Source organism: Nomascus leucogenys, chromosome 14, assembly GCF_006542625.1.
Source record: "Nomascus leucogenys isolate Asia chromosome 14, Asia_NLE_v1, whole genome shotgun sequence".
Taxonomy (NCBI): Eukaryota; Metazoa; Chordata; class Mammalia; order Primates; family Hylobatidae; genus Nomascus; species Nomascus leucogenys.
Window position 1 is genome coordinate 33,861,343 of NC_044394.1, and position 16,150 is coordinate 33,877,492.

The following is a 16,150-nucleotide window of genomic DNA, read 5'->3' on the forward strand; positions in this document are numbered from 1 at the left end:
GAGACTCTGTCTCAGAAAAAAAAATAAATAAATAGTAATAATAATAATAATGCTCAATTCAGGCACTGCATGATCCTACACTGTCATCATAAGCTTTATAATTTTACTCAATACAGCGTCACCATTCCTGCAACATTCCATCATCTGCCAACAGCTGATTCTAAATATGAGGGTAACCTCCAGTAGTTCCCTGTTGCGCTTAGGAAAAATTTCAAAAGCTTCATCATGGCCTATGTGGCCATGGTCATCTGGCCCTGCTGCCTTTTCTAGCCTCATTTTGAGCCATTGTCTGTCTCACTTAGATTCAACAGCCTCACTGGCCCTCTTTTAGCTCTCAAAAGATCTAGGGTCCTTCTTGCCCCAGGATCTTTGCAGTGCCTCCCCCTCTCCCACTCCACCCCATCACCCAACCTCAGGTTTCAGCTTAAATAGCTTTTCCTCAGGGAAGCATTTCCTGACCTCCCAGATGAGGGCCAGCCCCCTCCTCCTTTTGTGTGCTCATCACAATTATAATTACATAACAATTTGTGTAATTACGAGCATGTTGGCTCCTTGGATAAGGTACTTTATCTGTTTTGTTCATTGCAAGCCTTAGCACATTGCTTGGCACATGGTACACACTCAAAGAATTTATTTTTTAATAATGTTAAATAACTGTCTCTCCTGCCTCCTATAAAATCCATGAAAGCAGAGACTGTGTTTCTCTTCTCAAAGCCTACATCTCTAGTATATAGTAGGTCTTCAATAAATATTTGTTGAATGAATGAATAAACAAATGACCTGGAATAATCTCCCTAACTTTTCACCACTTGAATATTTTCCTGTACATCTTCTTCCACCTCTTGCCAATGGGGACATTGTGCTTAGCACTCAGATGTGTCCTCTAACTCCTATCCCAGGCAGCTTCCTAACCTTCACTCAGGCAAGAGTTTAATGTCAGCTATATTCTGCAGTCATGACTTGCAGATACCATAAGCGACATCAGTGTCACAACAAAAGCAGAATATTATCCTTTAATAATATATGTATTCCTTTGTGTCTTCTAGTTACAGGAACTTGTAGTCACAGCCTGATTAATGACATAGATCTTATTCATCTTCATTTCACCTATAGGCCCTACCACAGCCTTTTTGTACAGCACATGTACCCGATAAAAGCTGAGGCTTGAAGGAATGACTATTATATACTTAGTATAATAAGTTCTCAGCCCTGTCTCTGGCCCCAGAAACTGGGATACAATGAAGTTCTTAGTGAGCTTGAATTAAAGCCACTTTAAGCTTTTTCCTGCTCATCCATTAGAAGAAGCACAAGAACGTCCCTACTCCAAGAGTCCCCGACTCTGATCCACCTTCCACAGCTACATCTGCCACGACCTCCAAAATCATCACTTCAGTTTTACCCAAAAACCCACCAAAGTTCTTTCTGTAACTTAGAGAACTTTGTCCAAATCCCTCAGGCTAACTCAAAGAACTTGACCAAACTTTCTATACTGATCTTTTCTAATTCTTCTTATATCCTACCTTGGAACATGCCTTTAGTATGCCCTGTCTTTGCTCATGCCATTCCTTCCACCAAGAATGTCTCTTCCCCATCTTTGCACAAAAGCACAGCTCGTGTTTTGTGCTTTCCTATGATCTGACTATGACAGCCATGTAAAGGAAACTCCCTGTCTTATGAAGCCCAACGATACTTTGGTGAAGTCATTTGTCAGCAAACTTTTTCCACAAATACAGCTTCTCTCTCAAACTAGCCTTAGACATGGAACTCCTTAGGACCAGTCTAATATTTTCTTGTTTCCCCTCAGTGATTCCTGGTCTTAGATCTAGGAGTTCACTCACTATTTTCTCACCAGTTGACTCAACTGCATGTACCACAGGAAGCTATGATTCAGGCAGGAGCACTTTAGTTCACTGCTAATGGGTTTTACAGATCAAGAGTTTTGTTTTTGTTTTGGTTTTTTTATTGTTATTATACTTTAAGTTCTAGGGTACATGTGCACAACGTGCAGGTGTGTTACATATGTATACATGTGCCGTGTTGGTGTGCTGCACCTATTAACTCGTCATTTACATTAGGTATACTCCTAATGCTATCTCTCCCCACTCTTCCCACTCCACGACAGGCCCCAGTGTGTGATGTTCCCCTTCCTGTGTCCAAGTGTTCTCGTTGTTCAGTTCCCACCTGTGAGTGAGAACATGCAGTGTCTGGTTTTCTGTCCTTGAGATAGTTTGCTGTACATCTCGAGTTTTTAAGCTCAAAAAGATTTTTGTTTTTCTGATATCTCCCTGGACTTGGTTGATGTTCTCTAGAAGTCACTGAATTTGAAATTATAAACTCGCCTCCCTCTTCTTAATCCAGTGATTTCCTTTTTGCAGATGAGAAGCCCTTTTCTGTAGAAGATACTTATTTACTGTGTCCAGCGCCTATCTTAAAAGAAGTTGGCATGTAAGTTTTCACCATCAACTGAACCTCCCAGCCAGGGAAGAGAGAGAGGAGGTGTAGGGGGACAGGGGAAAAGAAAGCATCTAGAGAAAGTAGAGCCTTTCTCTAGGTTCCTCCAGCTTATGATGGAGCCAGTGTTTACAGTGACCCAGACACCAGGATAAGTGTTTTACAAAGTATCTCACTTCATTCTCCTAGGTTCCCCATAACCAGGTATTCCCACTATCCCAGTTTTACAGACATAGAGACTATGGCTGCAAGACTTTAAATAGCTTGCCTAACGTCACACAGCAGTGAGTGGAAGAGTCTGGGCTCAATCCAAGGTCTGTCTGGCTTAATCACACCTACACTTCTAGAAAGTTCTCACACACTGGACCTCGCTCTGTCATCACCATTGCCCTGCTAGATAATTGTTATCTCCTCCTTAGAGAAAGGGAGGCTCAGAAAGGCCAAGTAGGGCCATGGCTGGTTCATGGCAAGCTAAGACCCCAGACTCACGCCTTCCGATGTCCCACACGGTGCTCCTTCCTCGACTCTGCACAGCATCGGATGTTCACCCAGACTGGAAAAAGTTCCCTGAACTAATTTATGGGGGAAAATCTCATGATGATGCAATTATGATAAGCACTAATGAGATGAGATCAAAACCATCAACAGAAGAAAGAGAATGGGCGCCCTGAGCAAGAAAAGAAATACGTGGGAAATGAGGCAATGCTGGTGCAGAGAACAACAACAACAAAAATAACCTCTCCAGAACCATGTCTATAATAGGCTAGACAAAGAATGGAGGCTTTAAGGGAAAAAAGTTGTTGTAAAACCTCCAACTCTGGTTGCCCAGCATCAACCTGTGATGCCACTGATTTCACAAATTAGCTCAGTGTCCATGCTGCAAAATGCAACAAAACATGAGGTCAGTTTCCAGCAAGTGTCTTGGAGTGGGAAGAGATGGAAGGCAAATTCATCTTCTGCTTTACTTCTGTGAGTCTGTTGTATGGTAACAAAGCCATCCCCATCAAATCACTAAGAGTCCAGATGACAGCAGAATATTGCATTTACAGTTAGCCCAGTCTATCCCCCATTAACTTGGCCTATTTTTGAAGAATACTTTGTCCAACTACAATGTGACAAGCAAGTTAAATGAAAGTAAGCTTTGCCCATTCAATGCCACTCACTGCAATGCCAGAACATCTGAATGCACTGCCTTAATACACCAGCCAAGCATATCCTGACACTGCTCTAAACTTTAGAGGAGGATGGGCTATACAGACTACCCCCCACATTTTACAAAAGAGGAAACTCAGACCCCTCCTCCCCTCCAGTCTCAAGGGTAGTTAAGAGCAGAGCCCAAAGGAGACCTGTGTGTCTGGCTCTCAGCCTGTTGTTCATTGCACACCATGCTGAGAGTCTGCTTCCCTTGTTGTCATTGCAGGAAAGCTGCACTCCAGGTCAGCATGAACGATGGCCTCTCTTTTATCTCCAGTTCTGTCATCATCACCACCACACACTGTGTAAGTCATAACCTTTCCCTTTACTAAAGATCTCATTATCATTGTCACTATCAATGTTTCTTAAGCAGCAATCTTCTCCAAAGTTACCCTGGAAAGTTTTTTGGTTCTTCGTTCTGCTCGCTGAGCTTTGATCCAGCACTGCTCCACCAGCCCCAAGCTGGATTGGGGTGTGCTGTACCCCAGAGTGTATCAGGCATGTCTGTGTTAAGTTATCCAGCTTTCCCATTTCTGCTGAAGGGGAGATCTAAAGTCACTGGCCTGACCAGATGGTAAGATGGGCTATGTCTGTGCAGTAATGAGGGTGGAGTCCCAGATAGAGTGGGTTTAGGAGAGAATGGATGGAAGGGAATTGGATAGCCTATATAGAAAGAACGTCTTAGGGAGTTCGTCTCTAAAGGGATGTAGGAAAATGGGTATGAGCTAAAGGAAAATGTGGAGTTTGGGGAGGTCATTTTATTTAGGATGGGAGAATTTGCAACTTGCTTATTATTGTGGAAATAATCCAGGAGAAAATGGAAAACTGGTGAAGCAGGAGAGAGAGTGGGGAAGGAGCCCTTACAGTAGGGATTGTGAGGCAAGAGTGGGGACTGCATTCTCTCTCCCAGCTCCTCAGATAGCCCTTCTCTGGAGCCTTTGCATCAAGTAGTTTTCATTCCTGGCTATATATAAAATCACCTGGAGAGCTTTTTAAAAAGATTGGTGCCCTGACCTCACGCAAGACTGACTGAATCTAAGCCTCTGGCATGAGCCCTAGCTTTGGTGGTTCCACGGCATCCCCAGGAATTTGTCATGTGCAGCTGTGACTGAGAACCCGTCAGCCTCTGGAGTTGGTCCTGCCCACTGTCAATGTCTCAGAGCTCAGCCTGTCAGGGGGCAGTCAGGGCTTAGTTAGCTCATGTCAAGACCTCAACCTTGGCCGGGCACAGTGGCACATGCCTGTAATCCCAGCACTTTGGGAGGCCGAGGTGCGTGGGTCACTTGAGCCCAGGAGTTCAAGACCAGCCTGGGCAACACGGTGAAACCCCATCTCTACAAAAAATACAAAAATTAGCTGGGCATGATGGCGCACACCTGTAGTCCTAGCTACTCAGGAGGCTGAGGTGGGAGGATGGCTTGAGCCCGAGAGGCGGAGGTTGCAGCGAGCTGAGATTGCACCACTGCACTCCAGCCTGGGTGACAGTGAGACCCTGCCTTTAAAAAAAAAAAAAAATTAAAAAAAGACATCAGCCCCTAACATGAGCATTTCGAAAATAACCTTTGTCGGCGTATTCAGTTTCTTTAACTGAATACGTTTCTCCATTAGCTCATTCTAGAAACTAATGTTTGGCCTGATGGTCAGCTTACGTAGTTATTATACTATAGTCACTTCCTTGTTGGCCTTTGGAAGCTGTGTTTATAGAACCTCTCAGTAACCGGGGTTGTGTCCTTAATACCATCACAGCTGGACAAGAAAGAGCAGGCATGCACTGAATGTAGATAATATAGAATGAGTTATCATAAAAGAACAGGAAGCCAGTCCTCATGATGGACAACAGTCTCCCTCCTAATGCCCCCAACACCAGTTTTCATCTTGTGTTAGGAGCAAACCAATTTTCTTGAAAGCAGGGTAACCCATTGTAAATGGTACAGATGATGGGAAAGTTTTACTTGACCAAAGCAAGAAACTAGGATTGTGTCAGGGAAGTGTTACCACTGAGAAATGTCCGTGTCTCAGACATCTGGTCAACCCTCAGTCTGTAGGCCTCAGTAGGACACCACCAAATTTTAAAAACTGTATGCAGAAGCGTTGAAATTTCTTCAAGTGTATCCTGCCTGATCCTGTTGAAAATTGACCCTTCTGGGACCTGCCAACCTGCAGGAAATGATTAAAATACTCTAAATCGAATAACTCCATTCCAGATTCCTCCCAGCTTTGAGTGATCCAACAGTTCGATCTGTATTTCTCATTATCTCTGACCATACCACCAAGAAACAGCTACTGCCCTTGAGACCACAGAGCAGAGGAAGTGGGAAGGGAAGACATCTCAGGACTAAACTTTTGGTATGGCAAATACAGGGCTACAACTTTAAATCATGGGCCTCTAATTAAGAAGAAAAGGTGTCCTTGCCAATGCATTGCAAAATTAAAAGAATTCCCATTGAGTCCCACTATACCTTCCCAACCCACGCCAGCCTCCAGTTACATCTTACGTGTCCCTCATCTGAGCACATGCCACTAAATCTTCTCTTCACTTGACCCTTGATCAAGACCACCTCCTAATGTATTCTGCATTATTCCATTTTCATGTGAGAATGCTGTATTAGTTTACAACAAAATTATAACCACTCTAAGATTTGTGATCCAAGTTCTTTCAGTCATGTATTCAACACATATTTATTGATCACAATGTGCTAGGTACCACTCTGGGTGCCTGGGATATATCAGAGAACACAACAGATAAAAATACCTGTGTGATCAGGGAACGGAAGACAATAGGTAATAAACATAGTAAACAAACTACGTGCTATGGTAAAAGGTAATAGATGCTATAGGATAATTAGAAGAGAGTGAGAAGATTTCCTACTACCTAGGCGAGTAGTTTCCAATTGTAAATAGAGTAACGGATACATTGAAAATGTGGTATTTGAGTAGCAACCTGGATAGTGAGGCTCCCATGAGGCTATGGGAGTGTGGGGAAGGGTGGGATATCCCAAACCAAGAGCCCTCATGCTAAGACCCTGTGGCCAGCGATCCTTGGTGTTCACAGAAGAGCAGGCAGGCAGGTGCCATCCCCAGGCATCTCCATGCCTGCTGCTGTCCTCATTCCCTCTCAGGATAGCAGCAGGCAGTGAGATGCTGGGGGATAGGATGTGCAGGGTTGTGGAAGGACTTTGGCTTTTGAGCAGAGGAGCAACATGGTCTGACTTATATTTAGAAGATTACTCGGCTGTGGGCAGACAGAGACAAAGATGGAAGCAGTGTGACTTGTTAGGAGGGTTATGGCAATATTTCAGGCAAAAGGTGATGATGGGTTGAATCAGGGGAGGGCAATGGAGGTGGAGAGAAGTTGTCAGAGTTGGATTTATTTTGAAAGCAGAGCTAGTGAATTTTCCAAAGCATTGAATGTAGGGTTTAGAGAGAGAGAAGAATCAAGAATGTCCCAAGCATTTTGGCCTAAGAAACTGAAAGGATGGAGTTGCCATCAGCTGCCAGACAGGAGGAAGACAGAGGGAGAAGAAGATTTAGGGAGGAGGGGGAACAATCAGGGAATCAGTTTTGCTGTGACCTCGATAAGTTGTTTAGCCCCTAGCCAGGTGCCATGGCTCATGTCTGTTATCCCAACACTTTAGGAGACATAGGCGGGTGGATCACTTGAGGGCCAGTTTAAGACCAGCCTGCCCAACATGACAAAACTCTGCCTCTACTAAAATACAAAAATTAGCCTGGCATGGTGGCCCATGCCTGTAGTCCCAGCTACTCTGGAGGCTGAGGCAGGAGAATCAGCCTGAATGTGGGAGGCGGAGGTTGCAGTGAGCTGAGATCATGCCACTGCACTCCAACCTGAGTGACAGAGCGAGACTTCATCTCCAGGAAAAAAAAAAAAAATTGTTTAGCCCTTTTGTGCTTTAGTTTCCCAATCTATAAAACTAAGATAATAAAAAATTTACATCTATCAGTATTGTGAACATTAAATGAAATAATATTTGTAAAGTATTTGGCAGAAGACCTAGCAGGTAGTAAGTGCTCAGTAATTGTTAGCTGTTTTATAGTGGAAGCTTAATGAAAAAATTTTTAACTAATTTGAGATTCCTCCTAGAGAGCTGGCTCTTTAATTCAGAGTCTCGTTATAACCAAGGGGCTCCTCTGAGATGTATCCGGGGGTACATGTTTATCACTCGACCAAGCCCAGGTGATTGAAAGGGGGAAGAAGAGATGGCCAAATTCATCCAGAAAAGGGGCCTTATATTCAAACATAAAACTCCAGTCCCCAACCAGATCCTACACAGCAGCTCAAATTAAAGGCTGAAACTATCATTGGGCAAAATAGAGATGCAGGTGGAACATGTGGGTATCCAAAATATGAAGTAAGGTCTTGGACTTGTGTTTGTTTCTTGGGAAGCTGGTTTGGAGGACAAGGTTTTTCAATCAAAAGTGATCCTCTGGGTCTGAGTAAAGGGATATTGTCAATGCCAGTCACAGCCTGCCCAGTTCATCACCTGGAACCAAAAATATTTTTAAAATATGTAGTTGAGACTTTTCTTTTCTCACTTTATTTGGTGCCCATTTGGACACCTGTGTCACAAATTTTCAAGGTCTGCAATGAATAACTGTTGCCTGAGCCAGAAGCAGAAATTCCGTGGAGTTTTACAGGAAAGAGATTTTTCCGTCCGCTAAAAGATTCCTATACAGATGGTAAACTTTGGTGAGCTCCATGACTATAGAAAATGGTCAAACATCCAGAGTCCTCTCTCACCAGATATTTAAATACACCCATCTCTGTAGTCTTAACTGCCTCACTTTTCTTCACCAAACTCCAGCCAGAGGTTGAGAAAATTACTAATATAGTGCTGCTTTAAGGAAAGTATTGAAAAGAGATTTGTCCTTTTGAACAAAGCAAGCAAATTTTACAAACATAAAGAACTTTTCATGAAGATTGTTTTCTTTTAGATACTTAAAAATTCTATTATTTCCCACCCAAAGTGTCCAAAAATCAGGAAATCAATCAAGTATGTCTTGGACTTCTACTGTCTCTCCTAATCACTGTCCTTAAGGAGCTTAAAATCCAGCTGGAGAAAGAGCCCAACAAGCATATAAAAGAGTGTATAATAGGCTGGGCGTGGTTCTTACGCCTGTAATCCCAGCACTTTCAGAGATTGAGGTGGGCGGTTCACAAGGTCAAGAGATCGAGACCATCCTGGCCAATATGGTGAAACCCTGTCTCTACTAAAAATACAAAAATTAGCTGATGTGGTGGTGCGCAGCTGTAATCCCAGCTACTCAGGAGGCTGAGGCAGGAGAATCGCTTGAACCCGGGAGGCAGAGGTTACAGTGAGCCAAGATTGCACCACTGCACTCCAGCCTGGTAACAGAGCAAGACTCCGTCTCAAAAAAAAAAAAAAGTGTATAAATGTATAATAAAGAACAAGATTGTATGAGTCATGTGTAAATGCCATAGGATTTCAGAGCAGGGAAGGATAAGTGAAGGCAAGAAGAGTCAGGAGAGCTTCATGGAGAGATAACACCTGAGTGATTTGAAACATAGTAATTATAGGTGAAGAAGTGGGACCAGGCCATGCCCTAAAGAGACACCAACCCGAACCAGGGATGGATATATCTCTGAGCATAGTTTGTTCATGGGCTCTCCCAGACCATGACTTTGTTGTTGTTTTTCCTTCTCGTTTTGCATCCATTTCTGGGGCCTTTTAATGTGGGGACATTTCTCAAGTTGGCAACTATCCTCGCAGGATGTACGCTCCACATCCTTGATCTTGAACACCCAAGATGTGACAGTGCGGCCCAGTTGATGCTCATCCCTGTTAACCCTGATCAGGATTTGCTTTGTACTGGCTGCTGGGTTGGAAAGTCACAATCTTTGAAGAAAAGAAAATGACCTAAAGTTAGACATAAGGTTCCAAATTCAACTTTAAATAAATGAAGACCCCTGTTTTTTTCTCCTGATATATATGAAAAACAGCCTGACCGCAATAGCAACAAGGTTCAATAACTTTGAGCGGATCCATGTCATATCATTGTTTAGAGAAATGCCATTTGAATGAAACCTGAAATTCAACAAACTGAGACCTGAAACATCAAAGCGAAAACAACTGCCCTATAATTGCAGCATAATGGAGGAATTAAGAATACACAATATTGAGTGGAAAATCTTAATTTCACATCCCAGCCCCTTGACTTTCCAGGGTGACCTTGGACAGGTTTACCTGCAGCCTGTTTCAGAACCTGTCTCGCATTTTTATAGTAAAGATTAAGTATATAAGGGGCTTGAGGTACATAATAGTCTGTCAAAAAATGACAGCTGTGTATTAGGTTATTGACCTAACTGTCCTTGCCAAGTAAAAGTCTAATGCCCTGCCCCATTAGATTCACTGTACGTGTCCTGTGGCTTATAAACAGGCTGTCTCCCTCTGATTAAGAAGCATGCTCCTTTTGAGTCTCTACGATAAGCCTGGATTTTAGGAGCAGGCTGGAAAAAAACTTTGAAGATGTTGCCCACAAGATAACTAGGAAGAAAAACACCAGTATATCAGATGTGGCGATAAGTCAAACAAGACTCGGTGGCAGGCTGACTCTTTGCTACTTTTGAAGAGTTTTCCTCAATAAATGAATCAAGTAAATAGTAACATAGGGAAATATTTAGACAAATTAAACACATGAATTAAAGCAAGTAAAGTTGATACATTATTACCACATGCAAAATTTCTGTTGCCACAAAAATATCTATCATGCATTCAGAATCTTGGGATTCTTAAATGTTCTTTGTTCTATTCTATATGTACTTTCTTTGGGGCCCCTTTTTCTGATATAAAGATAGGGATTTGCCTAAAAAAATAATTTTAGCTCAATATGACAAGCCTAGGGACCTTCTCAATTGTGTTGCCAGACAAAGACTCCAAAATTTTCTCTCCAAATTCCTCTTTTCCATATTCCAAGTTGTGCCTTCACTTTCTCCTCTCACGCAAAGGCCTGGAGAGCCACAGACTTGTTCATTGTTTCAGGGAGAAAGACCCTGTTAACATCCAGGTTATTTTCAACACTTCATGGCTACCTATGTTTCACAGGAAGGTGGGCCACCAGCTGCCATATAGAGGTAGTTTATAGCTTTGGAAACAACTGGAGAGTTGTCATAAAGAAAACGCAGACATTGGAAAGAGTGGTTGTCTCTCAGGCATAGTATTGCCCCTATGTTTCTTGAGGCAAAACAGACCATCTTGTTCACTGTCATAACCCAGCACCTGGCACAATGTCTGCACATACTCATTACTCAGCAAATAATGATGGTTGAGTGAATAAATGAATGAACCCAATCAAGGGTCATACTGGTACCATGGTGGCACCTACTGGCAGGAAAGAAAAGGAGCCAGAAGGAGGTAGAATCAGAACAGGGGGCTCCGAGTTGGTTGGGAGGTAGACTTCAGAAAAGGATGGCCGGCAATTCAATCTTCATATCCAAGGAGCTTGAGCATAATTTAACAGGGGAAAAAAATCTGCCAGGTGAGAAACTATAACCAGCGTTCCCAGGAAGGGCAATAGTCAAAGATATCATCATAAAAGCACCAGCGCCAGTAGAAGCAGACCCCTGCCTGGGGTGCAGACTTGGTGGAAGGGTGTAGAAATAGCCCACTAACTGGATCAAGATTCTGGGCAGGCCTCTAGTCTGTGAGGGTCTGCAGCACAAGGCTGGAAGCCAAGCAGAACCATAGAGACTGATAGACTCAAGATCACTCCAGAAAAGCTGTGACCCAGGGAACACTGGCATGGCCTGAGCTCACCCTGGAATACCAGAAACAGTACAGCAGTTCAGCTAATCTGGATGCTGCCAGCTGGGGCTGAGGATGCACAGTCTGCTTTGGTGAGGACTGGGGATGTGCTGGAGCCCAGAGGTAGAGGCCACAGTGACTGCAAGTAAAAGACAGCAGAGGAGGGCAGTGACCACCCCCTACACTGTCTTTGGAGGAAATTTCCAGGGGTCTGTTTTCTAAGTCAGTTCAATTCCTTTGCCAGTTGCTTTAAAGCAACGAGAGAATAAAAATCCAGCCCGGTTTTGTAGTCATTATGACTCTTTAGGTAAACAGGCAGCTGGCATGGCTGCCCTTGCCAAAATCTCTTGAATTTCACCAGCCTGGTAGGGAGTGAATCCAGTAGCCTGTGCTGAGTGGCAATCTCACCTTCCAACATAATAAAAAATTATTGCATACTCTTCAGAGAAAGTAGAAATCAGAGACATTTTTGTCTTCTATTTCTTTTCCAAGGTCAGCAAACAGTCCATCAATCAAGTAGGTAGCTGTCTTTGGGATAGACAATTCATTCCAGTGCTTTATGCATGTGGGCCTCTTTACTAAGGAAAGAAGGTTGGGGAGGAGGTTGCTGGTGGCAAATGGAGCCAATGATATCATAACAATCAGGACCAACGTGTTTTAAATCTATACTCTGCGCAAAGTGTTAGGGACCCAAAGAATAGCCAGTCCTTGCCCTCCAGAGGCTTACAATACAGTTGCCAAGGCAGGATATATTACTTAAAGAGGTAAATATTATACAATTTGGGGTATAAAAGCAAATATCACACAGGTACCCTGAAATTCCCCACCTGTTCCAAAGACTCATGAGCCTTTAAATAAGTCAATGGACACAAACATGGCACGCTCTGAGGAGTGTCCACTTCATGGGCCTGGTGAGTTACTTCCCAGTTACCTAAGAAGGATTTTCACCCCTTCTGCAAAGCGAAGCTGGACAGATTATTCCAGAAATTCAGGTATAACAAGTAGGCAGCTCATGATTAGCTCAGTCCCAAAACTCTATCCCATGAGTGTATTTTCCCCAACAAGACTCTCCCCAAACTGTTTCTCAATACCAGGAAACAACCTCTGAAGAAAAGAAGACCCTTCCAAACAACCAATTGCAGAGAACAGAATCAGGACTCACTAACTGACTTTCCCCTGTAGGTTCCTTCGCCCCAACAATATTATCCCACTTCCTGTCCAACTTTCCCACACCCACTGCTTCTTACTCATTCAGTGTCACATAACCTGGAAGAATGAGGCAAAACTGAACTGGAAGGGAGATAGAAGACTCACCTTGAAGAGGGTTTGAATGACAGAATATGGAGTTTGGGCAATGGGAAGCCATTTGAGGGAGGCACAATGCATTATTTTAGGGGGATTAATTTAGCATGTGTATGCTTTAAGTATATTAATAACAAAATGGCATTAATTTGGATGCCACTGATTTGTGAATTTGGTCATCTGGAAAAGGAGTAGGCTCTAGTTTACTTTTCCATTATTTGGGCTAAAGGAATTTAGTGCCAAGAGTGACCAATCCACAGCACTGGGGCTACAAGTGAATCATAGAGCCTCATACTCAGCCCTTGAAAAAGGACAGCCACTGATGCACTTTGTTATTGCTGTAATTATAGGTGATAGGTCCTTTGAAATATGTGGCTTAGCAAAACACAGAGGAAACACTTGAGAGGAAAAGTGGGCTTTGGGATCAGATCAATGTGGCTAAAAATCATGGTTCTGCTACTTACAGGGTGTATGACTTTAGACTGAAATAATGTACTTAGAAGAGCTGGCATGGGGCCTGGCACACAGTAGATGCCCAATCTTAGTTTTCTTGTACTGATGTTGTGGTCTCTATATGAATTTGTACAGTGAGATGGTTTCTAAAGACTCTGACTTCTGGTTGAATTAGCAGAAGTATAGTATCTGAAACTAAGGAGGTGATGGGACCTGTCTCAACTTGGTGAAGTTAAAATCTCCATTCTAATATTGTGTTCAGTACCAAGGATACTCCAAGGGAGAACATAGAGAAACTGAATGTATGAGAAATGCTACCAAATACGGTATGTTATGTAGAATATAGAATTGGAGCTCTTTAGCCTGGGGCATACTTAGCATAGAGACAATATTCAAAGGGCTGTTCTGAAACACATGCAGCTATACCTGTAGAGCCCTAATTCTACAGATTATTTGTTGTATAGACCCAAGGGGTCAGTTTCTGGCTTCGTTTTTAAAAAGGCCTTTTTAATTAGCTGCATTGGGTGGGAATGAGCTCCCTATTATAGTTGCAGTCAAGCACAGGCAGCAGGACAACTTGGTAGGATTATGTAATCATCATTCATGCCTCAGAGTGGGGATTGGAATAGAAAAGCTTTCAGACTCCTTAGGCTGCTGAGAGGCTGTGACTGTAGACCTAAAAGTATGTTAGGAAAGGAGTAAACTAAATACTATCAGTCCTATACAGTATCACAAATAAGTTTGGTTCTTACATTTTGAAAATGAATCTAAGAGAGCTCTCTTGCTGATACTGGAGACAACTTCTCTTAGTGCAGTGCAGATTGGCCAACCTCCACCTAATACAAGTGGGATCATGTTTCAGACCAGAGTACTTCAAACTCCTGAGAATAATCTGTTTTCAAGTAATCTCAAAACACACCCTGTAATTTACAAACAACACATTAGTCACAAATCAGTCTCCTCTATTTATTAGCCAGTCTCCATAGAGCCATACATAATTCAAGGTACTTTTTTACAATGTGCCAGTATTTTTATTATTATGATTACTATTATTATTATTTTAACAAGATGGCTTATGGTTTTATATACAATCATTAGAGATGGTAAAAGACCACAGGAATATCAGAGTGCAGAACTCAGATCTCAAATATTGTTTATGAACTGAAATAAAAGTAGTTTGCCAACATCTCTATTTTGACAACCCTTGTAACCCTTGTATGTATAAAAATATCTTTTAAAAGATGTTTTGGATGATTAGTGCTGATTTGTTTTTCTTGGATGTTTGAGCAATTGACTTTCAATATTTTTATATCTAAGTATTTTAAAGAATGTTTTCCCTAAGTTTGAAATTTCCTTGTTTTGAGAGTAAATTGAGAAAAAAAATATTTTTCTGAATCTATACTTTAGAAAACACTGAGATAAGCAAATAGTAAGATGGTAGAACTAGAAGTTAAATCAAAATAATCTGTAAGCAAAATAAATATAATGGACCAAACTCAGCAGTTTAAAAACACAGATTGACAGATTGTGTTTTTAAAATATCCAGCTATGTATGATTTACAATAAAACATATATTCAATAAAACATAAGGACACAGAAAGATTGAAAATAAAAGCATGTGAAAAGTTTTATCAGGCAAATACCAAAAGAAAGTTAGCATAGCTATACTAGTATTTGATAACAAACTTATTGGCAAAAAATTATTGGTATAAAGAGGACCATTACATAATGTTAAAAGGAACAGTTAACCTAGAAGTTATAATAATTCTGATCTGCACTTAATGACATATCCTCAGCATATATAAAGCAAAAATTGATAGAATTGCAAAGAGAAATTGATAAATCCACCATCACAGGAGGAGGTTTCTATACAATTCTCTCAGTAATTAATAGATCAAGCAGCCAAAAGAATTAATAAAATATAAATGATTTGAAGAATTTAATTAAATATAATCTAGTGGACACATGATAAAGCCCCAGCATAACATTCAAAATAGGGTCCAAAGTTTTTTGCATAAAATGAAGACTTATGCAACTATAAGACTAATGACAAAAATATCATAATTCATCAAATCTAAGACACACTTTTCTTTCCACATTTTAACATCTCTAAAATTGATATGTTTCAGATCATAATAATATATCATGATATAATGGGCAGTGTTTTCCCTAATAGCTCATAAAATAATGAGACATCCTACCACAGATACCTCTGAAATGCAATGAAATATTTTCTATCAGTCTGTACTGTACCAAAAGTAAAGATAATGAAATATATCCTGAATGAAACTGATCAGTCACTTATTTTCCACTGCCCACCCCCATTCACAGTGGAAAATAAGAACTCCAGCCTTTCCCCTTTGGGGAATGGCTTACTGTATATAGGAAATCTGCATCCAACAGAGAATATCTATTCTTTTTTAAGTACACTTCTACACTTTTAAAAAAAGCAGTCATGTACCATAAGCCAAGTCTCAACAAATTTATAAAAATGACATATAGATCATATTCTGGTACCAAATAAAAAACAATTGAAATCAATAGCCAATCAAGTTACCAATCAATTTTGAAAATCTCATATGTTTTGAAATTTCAAACACACACCCAAAGCATTTATGAGCCAAAGTAATATCATAATGTAAGTTAGAAAATACTTAGAACTGACCAATTATGAAGATGCCAAAACCAAAACTTGGAATGCAGCTAAGTGGTCCTTACGGGGAAATTTGTCATCTTGAGGGTTTATGTTAGAAAAGAATAAAAGTTTAGAACTCAGGAGATTAGAGAAGAATGATAGAGTAAACCCTTTCAAAAAAGAGAAGGCCAAGACCAAGAAAGAACAGAATAGAAAACAAGATAAATAGAGGGGCAACAAAGAAAACTATTAGTTGGGCATAGAAGAGGTGAAAAGAGAAATAGACATGTATAGAAAGAACTGTGTACTTGCTGGTCAATCTGGATGGGAAGAT

General features: G+C 41.3%; 1 protein-coding gene across 3 annotated transcripts in view; it reads left to right on the forward strand.

Annotated features, from left to right (window-relative positions):
- ANTXR1 (ANTXR cell adhesion molecule 1) overlaps positions 1-16,150 on the forward strand; it is a 244,427-nt gene that overhangs the window by 114,422 nt on the left and 113,855 nt on the right. For all 3 annotated transcript variants that reach the window (XM_012501213.2, XM_003262494.3, XM_030827130.1), the window contains exons 11-12: positions 2,376-2,445; positions 3,872-3,950. In XM_012501213.2, the coding sequence (XP_012356667.1) occupies positions 2,376-2,445; positions 3,872-3,950 (149 nt within the window). The remainder of the gene's footprint in view (positions 1-2,375; positions 2,446-3,871; positions 3,951-16,150) is intronic.